This window comes from Lipotes vexillifer, unplaced genomic scaffold (genome assembly GCF_000442215.2).
Source record: "Lipotes vexillifer unplaced genomic scaffold, Lipotes_vexillifer_v1.1 scaffold150, whole genome shotgun sequence".
Taxonomy (NCBI): Eukaryota; Metazoa; Chordata; class Mammalia; order Artiodactyla; family Lipotidae; genus Lipotes; species Lipotes vexillifer.
In genome coordinates, this window is record NW_006792921.1 from 5913346 (window position 1) to 5923230 (window position 9885).

The window sequence follows — 9885 nt, forward strand, 5'->3', positions numbered from 1 at the left end:
ATGCTCAAGGTAGTCATCTAATTCTGGGGCTATTATTGGCAAGGACATCTGGGCCATTTGTTTACCATTACTGTCTAGCCTTTCAGCTCACTTTATCTTCTTTCTTTTTGTGGGAGAGGTACTGGTACAACTTCAAGATTTTCCTTATTTTCTTTCAAGCCCAGAAATGCTTTTCAAAAACTATGTTTGCTATAGTATATCCAGGAGCTGGTTGTATTGTGGTTAGAGGGCCAAAAACACTGGTAGAAATGGAAATTCCTTACATATGACATTTGCTAGTACTACCTTGAAAACAACCGGAAAAATAGTCATGATTAACAGATTTTTGTTAAAAGGCCAGACATGAAGATTTTATTGTTAATGTTTTAAATGCCTTAATGAAAGCTGTCACTTTAGGTAGGAGAGACAGATTTTAGAATAATATGCAATTTTTAGTACCTACAGCACAACTGAGCCTTGCTTACTATATTACCATAACTGTGTTCTGGGTCACAGACAAACTTGGTCTTTTGGGGAGGAGTTAACAACTATCGAAAACTGGAATACTGGAGGGTATACTTGAAAACAGTGAGGCGTAACAGCTATGAAACATGGTCAAACCTGTAGTCTATGGCTCAGCCTCACTACAGAATTGTAGCTGTAGCTGAAAAGTCCTTTGGTCCTTCTTCCCAAGAGTAAAAACCAAATCTTTGTTTATGCTCCTGTGGCTTGTTCTCATTCTAATAACCTGTCTGGAAGGTCCAGCTCACTGCATTCTACAGAGACATAAGAGATTTTTTGATAACCAGTGTTGGTTTATTCATGACTCTTCTTTCTTCCACTTATTCAGTAAGTAAATTTAAGAAGGTGACCATTTCTTGGTAAGCAAAGAATCAAATTTCAGCTTCCGGGAAACACTTTTCCCTCATAATCGTGACCCTTCTACTTTAAAATCTTGTTCCAAGGATAGCTCTGTACAAACTTAATTCTTCAGTAAGAATGATAATGATTGCTAATACTTATTATATGCCAGGCTCTGTTCTAAGCTTATATACATATATACTCCTCAAAACAATCCTGAGACATAGATATTTGGGCTGTCCTCAGTCTGCAGGCAAGGAAGCTGAGGCACAGTCATATAACCCAAAGTTTCCCAGCTAGAAAGTGCTGGAAGTGACAGTCAATCCTCGGCTGTCTGGTTCCAGAGTCTGTGCAATTATCCTTTAGTATAGACTGGCTATAGACCAAGACCAGATCCAGTATGTGTGATGATGTGAGTCTCTCTAACAAAATGAAATGTAGTATTTTAGTAGGGACTATAGGTTAAACCACAAATACATTTATTCCTCTAAGAACAGTATGCCATCTTTTAAATTCTGAAGTTGTTATAATCAATTGCCTCTGCAGTTTGCTTGCTCTTAGTAAGCTAAGAAAAAAATCCCAGAGCAGAGTGATTTACCAGCACCATCCTTAAGTTGCAAATCTACCCTTTATCACAGAGCAAAAATACACTTCAGATCAACTCAATAAAATAACTTTAAGGATTCACAGAAGGAATACTCACATCTACTTGTCATGCATTCCAATGCCGCAAGGCCCCCTTTTCAATTGTCTAACTCCTATCCTGATCTTTTTATAGCCTGAAAACAAGGAATCACCCAAGTGAGATACCCCTTCAGAACACTGTTGAAAATATATTAAACAGAGATATCCCAGATTCCTGTTCTAAATGTTAAAAATGTATTAGCATATAGAGAAAATATCTGTAGATGTATTCTATTAGGTTCTAATGAGTTTTTGCTTCCCCCTTTTTGATAATGTCTTCAATTTCTTCTGAGACCTTTCCTTTGTAGTCATTTGGTTCTATTGCATTTAACTTCTTTTGATAGTCCAGTGGCAAACCATTCTCTTTTGCACCCAGGCAAATCACCTAGAAATGGTTAAAATAAACAAAAAACCCTTTAGTTAGGAACATAATTTAATTTAGTATACCATAATTTAATTTAGTATATTTAGTAATTTAGTAGTATCAAAGTATGAAATATTAGCTTTCAGATAACTCTGGAATAAACAATTCTAGAACAAAATGGAGGGCTAGTCATTCCTCTCACAATGAGCATGAATGTGCAGGGAGTTTTCAAAGCCACAAGATCCACCCTTATGGAAGAGCAATTGTACTCAGTAATATGATTTAAAATATTTTTATATTAAGAGAAAAACTTATTGTACAGAATTTGCATGATTTTTTAAGAAACAAACACCATCCTCCAAAACAATTTCCAGTTTACAGGTAGCAGTTGTAGTTGAATCCTGGAGTCTACTCTACCTCTAAATTAGACGTGAGGGAATAAATAGCAAGTGTGTCCAGTGGTACTTCCCAGATCCATACCAGGCTTAATTCCTCTAGGTTCCTTTCTAGAAAATTCCAGATTAGGCCCAGGAACTGGGTCACCCTCTCCAGGTATCATGTCCTGATTGGGCCTGCCAACAGGTACCTAAGTTTGGGTTTCTGAAAAGGGATGTTGGACTCTCTATCCTGAATTCTTTTCTGGTGCTTGAGGGAGTGGTATCCCTGATTCTGAAAAGCAGTGTGACTTATTTTTCCCTCCGTCTGGAAATGGAAAACATTTCAGCGGTAGGAAATATATTTTTCACCTACAAAAATGAATCTTGGGGGCTTCCCTGGTGGCGCAGTGCTTGAGAGTCCGCCTGCCGATGCAGGAGACGCGGGTTCGTGCCCCGTTTCGGGAGGATCCCGCGTGCCGCGGAGCGGCTGGGCCCGTGAGCCATGGCCGCTGGGCCTGCGCGTCCGGAGCCTGTGCTCCGCAAATGGGAGAGGCCACAACAGTGAGAGGCCCGCATAACGCAAGAAAAAAAAAAAAAAAAAATGAATCTTGGTGTTCATGAAATACTGTTTTATGGAGGAAGAAAAAAATGATTATAAATGCATGGGTATAGAATAACTCTACAAAGAATACACTCATACATGCTATTTTCTACTTTAAAAAAGTAAAAAACATGTCTAGAATTATGACTCAAATACATTTCTACAAGCCTTTTTTTTAATAAATGAAGTTTTAGGGACATATTTATCATTATAAATAAATCTGAACATTTAGTTATTTGGTAAATATCATTTTTGTATTAAAAAACATTTTGATTAAAATGAATTGTACATGTAGAATTTAAAACACGCAAAGCCTTTTAAAAACAAGATATTCTTTAGTTTAGCTCAGTGAAAATTAACAAGGAATCACCAAGTCTTTGTAAGTAGTTAGTTAAAAGGATACCTTTTTATACTGGGGTGATGGGGGAACACGCTCATAATTTGTCATCTGATAACTTCGACAGGTTATTTCTTTTCCTTCTTGAGTAGAAACATTAACTTCTATTGGGACATACATTCCACTTTTAACCCCTTCTTGCCTGAAACCAGAACAGTGAAATTTTAACCCTACTTGACTTAGCCAAGTTAGTTTACCAGATTAAAATTTTTAACTACTCATGGATGTACTTGCTCCCTGTATATTTTGGGATAGAGCAGAAGTATCACCACATCAAAAGGAAGGTTAGCATTTCAATTAGAAAGCTGGAGACTATTACTGGGTATGCTTCTAATAGATCTCTATATTTAGCCTATCTAAAAACATGCTTCAGTGTAGTTATTTCAAGCTTTGTAACACTGAAACATTGCTCCCTAGGCTACAAAAACGACTATGTGTTCTGACAGCAAGAGAATATCCACCCAGAGCAAAGTAGAGAGGATGGCTCATTCCTGTTTGCAAGTGAAGCAAAGTATTAAGCATGTCAGATGCTTGTCTGCTCTTCTCAAATCCTCCTCTTTTCTGCCACTTTCTTTGCATTAAATGCTCTGCCACACAACTCTTGAGTTCTATTTATAAAGAGCATCAAAGCATTTCTAATATGTTTTGAAGTTTTTACAAATGATTATTACTGTTTTTACTGATTCAACTGCCACCTTAAAGAATTATTTTTAAAAAACTAATAAAAACTGAGCTGCTTTTGAAATCAATACAAGTATGTAACAATTACAAAAATCTTCATGCCTTCTCACAATATGAAACTACAAAGATATTTTTATTAAAAAATAGAATGAAAATAAGGACTTCCATCAATTATAGAAGAGATTACAAATGTCTCCCCAAATCTCAATCAGGGAGTGTGACCCTTCTAGGCTTTTCTTTTTAGGAATGAACATTATACCTTTTAGGTTAACCCTAAAGTATAAAGAATATGTCCATAGTATATGGTTTTGAAAAACCAACACATATATATTACATATCCTTGCATACGAACCACTTTCTAAATTAGTAATTATTTAACTTTTAATTAGAAGTCACCTACTTATCTAGGGAACTTAAATTGCTTTGGTTCATTTTCCATACTACTCCCCATACTTCATCGCCAGGACTTTCAAAAATGGTGGCTATACCTCCATGCCAAGTTTCACTAGTTTTGCCTTGGGGATTGCCAAAGTCAAGCTTAAAATCCTACAAAGGAAACCAAAGTGATATGATCAGTATCCATGTGAACCAAAATCTCCTTCTTCAAAATAAAAAAAGATTTACCTTGAACTCCATACAACTAAAACAAACTTCGAGTTCCTTCTGTTAAAAATACAAAGATAAACAACCAAGGACCCAGATCTCAAGGACTATAATTTTTCATATTTTTCTTTAAAAATGAACTGTATACTGAATATGTACATGTATCTTACCATAAACAAGAGGCTTAAAAGGGAAAATAAATCCCATAATCCTGAGGCCTTAACACAGCTATCTTTATTTTTGAAAACGACTTCCCAGCCCACTTACATACACATAGATTTTAACTTAGAGACAATCATAGTGTACATAATTGTTGAAGCTGGGTGATGGCTACATAAGGGTTATAACATCCTTCCCACTTTTATGTATGTAAGTGTATCCTATTAGCATTATTTTTTTTGTCCTAAGGGAGCTGGCATTTGAGGGTGATCTGTACACTTATAAATTTAATATTCCTGAATTGTATTAACATATCTATAATAATCATAAGAGCAGCTAACACTTACTGGAAAATTACTGGGTTCTATACACTGTGCTATGAGCTTTATATGGACTTTTTTTTCATCCTGTCAACAACTTTTTATACCCATTTAACAGAAAGAAAAACTGTGGCTTAAAAAGATTAAGCAACTTGCCTAAGGTCTCACAACTAATAAGTAATGGAGTCAAGGTTTCGAGTTTAGTTTCCTCCCTCACAGAGATGAGTAATCAAAGGACACAGCCAGGAAGATTAAAAATCCTTACTTGGCTGTTTGGTCTAAGATTTCTTTCCATCTTTCCAGAGCTTAGCTTCCTTAATGATAAAAAAAAAAGGTTAGACTAGATAATAAATCTAAGGTTTATATTTTATCTCTGTCACCTTTATTTTCTTAAAAACCTGTCAGAATTTCACAAAAAAGGTCGGTTTGAGTGACCAGTACCTTCAATTGGTATACTGGATGTTCTAGGACCAGGTATCCCTGACAGGACATCAGGGGATCTGATAAAAGTTACAACCACACTAGGAACTGGTTGTCTATTGTTAAATCCAATAGACAATTTTCATTCCTTGTCTTGCTCTACTTCTCAGCTGCTTCTGACATCATTAACCACCAGGTCTTGATCTGTCTCCTTTCTTTTAGGCTGTTCCTTGATCTCCTCAATCCCCTTTGCCCCTTCTCCACTACCTGGTTTTTAAATGTTGGAGTTTCTGAGGGCTCAGTTTAGGCCCATTTCTCTGTTCAGCAATTTGCTCAAGACAATCTCATCCCCTCCAATGGCTTCAAATATCATCCAATATTCCAACAGTCTTCTAATCCAGCTCAGATCTCTCCTCTGAGCTTCAAAAGTGCTTAGAATATAGTGAGTATTTAATGAATGTTCACTAATATTTTTCTGCTCACTTGGATATACAACAAGCATCTCAAACTCAGTACAGCTGACCCTTGAATAACACGGGTTTGAACTACACAGGTCCACGTATACGTGAATTTTTTTCAATAAATATAGCATCTATATTTTCCTTTTACATACCATCAAATTAACTAAGTATGGGGAAAAGTTCGAGTAGAGATTAAAATAGAGAATATGTGGCATCAAAAGAACTAGGGTCTGAGTCCTAATTCTATCCAAACCTTTTCAGCTTCCTGCCCTTGGGTGAGTCATGTATCAATTCCTTTGTTTTTGAGGTAGAGATGGCAGTTCTGATTTTCGGCTGGGTGGAGGGTCGGCACCACTAATCCTGGCATTGTTTAAGGGCCAAATACATGTCCAAACTGAGCTTGATTTTCCCTCCCAAACTAATTCTCCTCTTCTTTTCACAAACATCACCGTCATCTACTCTGTTGCGTCAAAAACCTTAGTCATCCCCACTATCTCCTCTTCCTTTCACAATCAATCACCAAGGCCTAACAGTACTCACTCCTAAATATCTCCCAAACCCAGCTACCCTCCACTGCTACCACTGCAGGGTACCATTATCTTTAGCATGGACTGTTGCAAAAGCTTCCTAACTGGGCTCCCTACATCCACTGCTTCCAATCCATTTTCCATAGCAACCAGAACCAGCTTTCAAAGATGTAAATCTGATGTTTCATTTGCTTACATTTGGCAGAGGTCTTCTCATTGGTCTCAAGGTAAAGACCCAAGCCTTCTCTGGCCTCTGTGGTCCTGTAAAATGTGGCCCTTCCCGACCTCTCTAGTTTTCATGCTGCACCCTCCTCACACACTAGATTCCAGCCACAATAGCTGGAACGTCCAGCTTTTTTCTTTCCTGAGGCCTTCTGTCCCTGCTGTTCATTCTATCTGTTTGTTTCCCCCCTCCCCAGTCATTCAGGTCCCAGTTTAAAAGTCACATTTTCAGGAATGGGTTTACTGAGCATCCCGGTTAGGTCAGGTCCCCAAGTCATACACTTCCATAGCACCTTGAATGTCTCCTTTAAAAAAAAAAATTTCACTTTTTTTTAGAGCAGTTTTAAGTTCAGAACAAAACAGAGAGTAAGGTATAATATATCTCCTTTTAAGACTGACCATACCTGTGACGGAATAATCATTTGCTTGATAGCTCTTTGCTGCATTCCAATTATAAACCATCTGAACTTCTTTCCCAAGTTTGGGGAATTCCCTGCCTTATGAGTTTGGGGGTAGACAGTGTTCAGAGCCTGACTCCCATTTTTGAAGTTTCAAATGCCAGAAGTTGGTTCTCCCAGCTTTTCTTGAAGTCAGGGCATGGGCACGTGGCCAAGACTTAGCCAATCAGGACACCCACCTAGGGCTTTGAATTAGAAACTAGTGACCCAGGGCAGCAAAAAGTCCACCTTGGTGGTGGCAACCATATTTGGGTTTTAGGAACTTGGAGATGTAGTGACAGTAGCAGGCAGGGTCCAGAGCAGGTGATGCACAATAAAACGTCCACGTTTACCAAGCTTAGCGGCGATGCAACAGTGGCCTCCTGGGCTGGTTCTGTTGGTGTGATACTGGCTGTTTTAGAGCTTCCCTTTTATGCCTGCTTGTTTTGTCAGCTTTGTGGTCCTACCTTCCTGGTCATTCTGTGAGCTCTTCAAACGGCCTTTCAACACATTCTTTTTCTGCTTTAATCAGCCACTTCTGTTGCTTGCAACTAAGAACCCTGACAACGATAGCAGAGACCATGTTTGTTTGGTTCAACAATGTCAAAAGGCTTTGTACATAACTTGTTTGAGTGTCTCTCCTATAGACTGGGAGGTCCTGAAAGCAGCCAGCTTTACTCAATCATCTTTGTACCTCCAGGTAAGTGCTGGAAGAATACGCACTAAATGAATAAATGGACTGTACTAAGAGCAATGATTCTTACCAAGGCAAGCGAAGGTTCATCCAGCCACTTGATTTAACTGAGCACAGCCCTTACTGTGAATAAGACACGGCTCCAGCTTTCAGGACCTCTCAGATCAGGAGCAAAAGGCAGGTAAATGGATTTTTACAAAACCAGGTGACAAGTCCTGGAGCAAAGTGGGGTACAGAACAGAAAGCAACTGATTCCCTGACTTGGGTCAGAGAAGGCTTCTCAGAGGGACCAACCGAATGGATTCTGTGATGATGCCCCTAGGTCAGTGGCCAAGGGAGAGGCGCTGGGATCAGGGCAGAACGCGCAGCTGGTGAGAACGTCAGGAGGGAGACCTCAGGGCAGCCTGGGAGGCACAGGTGCCAGAGTAGCACAGCTCAGCAAGGGTCAAGCACAGGGCTGAGGGCGAGAGCGACAAGCCCGGGGTCGTGCAAGGAACCCTGATGTACTTTGAGCAGAAAGAGCTGCATTCCCGGCCCAGTGCTGCCAACAAGCGGCGCAGAGAAAGCGAGTTCTCGAAATCCTGGCTCCCTCGTCTGCAGAGGGGAGCAGAGGCCATCGCAGAGCACTGACCTGCAGGCGGGCCACGCTGCAGAACACGGCCGAGGGGTTTCGGAGGTGGATCCGCTCCGTCAGCAGGTTGCTGCCATAGGCGAAGTAGAGAAAACTCTCCCCTTCCCGGCTCCGGAGGTCCTCGCCGCCCGAGTTCGCCATGTCCCACCGGACGCCTGCACGGACCTGGGATCTGTAGCAGGAGAGTGAGGTGAGGACTAGGAGCATAGCGCGGTGGCCGACGACCCCAGTCCAGGAAGCGCGGCGCCGCGCAGCCTTAGAGCTTAGAGGAAAGGCGGGAAGCTGGGGGCGGGCGAGTCATCAGCGATCACTCTTCTGACTGGCTGCCAGTACCCAACGCTGCGAGTTGCTCCCTCTGATTGGCCAGCCCACCGCCTCCTCTCCGCTCGCTGCTTGGACTTTGCAATACTCTGCCCTGAGGCGACCCGGGGCTGATTCCACATTGGACCCGCTCCTCTGTTGTCCCGCCCCCGTGTTCAAGGCTCCCTCTGATTGGCTCCCTCTACGCGGGGGCGGGTCAGGTCCCCCATTTGTGGGTCGTAGTTCGCCGGTTCCGGCCAGATTTTCTTACCTTTGGGTGGCTCCTGCGTGGTTTACTAGCTGTGTGTGCTCTTTAGGGTGTTTTTGGTCCATTTAAGATGAAACAGCAGCTCTGGCCATGCTCCCCACGGTCCATCACCCAGCAGGTCGTCCCTGTCCCGCTGCTTTTGGAGTCGGGACCTATATTCACCCCCACATGCTGGTACCCGCACCCCTAGCCCTGATCATCTCCCTGATACCTTTTCTAAGGATACTTGGCTTCCTGGAAAAGCTCCTCTGAGTGTCAGGGGCTCCCTTCCCTGGTGGAAGTAGCGTGCAGCGTTCAAATCACGACGCTTGCTGTTTACTTGGAAGCCTAACCTCCGGCACTTCTCGTCTCTGGTTCCTCCTTTTTTTTTTTTTCTTTTTCTTTTTAAACATCTTTATTGGAGTATAATTGCTTTACAACGTTGTGTTAGTTGCTGCTGTATAACAAAGTGAATCAGCTATACGTGTACATATATCCCCATATCTCCTCCCTCTTACATCTCCCTCCCTCCCACCCTCCCTATCCCACCCCTCTAAGTGGTCACAAAGCACCGAGCTGATCTCCCTGTGCCATATGGCTGCTTCCCACTAGCTATCTGTTTTACATTTAGTAGTGTATATATGTCCATGCCACTCCCTCACTTCATCCCAGCTTACCCTTCCCCCTCCCCGTGTCCTCAAGTCCATTCTCTACGTCTGTGTCTTTATTCCGGTCCTGCCCCTAGGTTCTTCAGACCATTTTTAGATTCCATATATATGTGTTAGCATACGGTATTTGTTTTTCTCTTTCTGACTTACTTCACTCTGTATAACAGTCTCTAGGTCTATCCACCTCACTACAAGTAACTCAATTTCGTTTCTTGTTATGTCTGAGTAATAGTCCATTGTATGTATGTGCCA

At 41.4% G+C, this 9885-nt stretch overlaps 1 protein-coding gene across 1 annotated transcript; it reads right to left on the reverse strand.

The window, feature by feature from the left end:
- Positions 1-1290: 1290 nt before the first annotated feature.
- Positions 1291-8677, reverse strand: GGCT (gamma-glutamylcyclotransferase). The gene is made up of 4 exons (XM_007466100.1): positions 8419-8677; positions 4345-4490; positions 3270-3405; positions 1291-1909 (listed from the first exon to the last, which is right to left on the reverse strand). Exons 1-4 carry the CDS (start codon positions 8623-8625, stop codon positions 1766-1768), a joined length of 633 nt encoding a protein of 210 aa, XP_007466162.1. The 5' UTR covers positions 8626-8677; the 3' UTR covers positions 1291-1765.
- Positions 8678-9885: the final 1208 nt, after the last annotated feature.

Bases quoted from the DNA above. Each gene is read 5' to 3' on its own strand.
- GGCT (XM_007466100.1), bottom strand. From the start codon at position 8,625: ATGCTCCTAGTCCTCACCTCACTCTCCTGCTACAGATCCCAGGTCCGT. The intron at 4,491-8,418 runs GTCAGTGCTCTG...TTTCCTTTGTAG, and splicing joins GCAGCGTGGCCCGCCTGCAG to GATTTTAAGCTTGACTTTGG. The intron at 3,406-4,344 runs GTAGGTGACTTC...TTCTGGTTTCAG, and splicing joins AATTTAAGTTCCCTAGATAA to GCAAGAAGGGGTTAAAAGTG.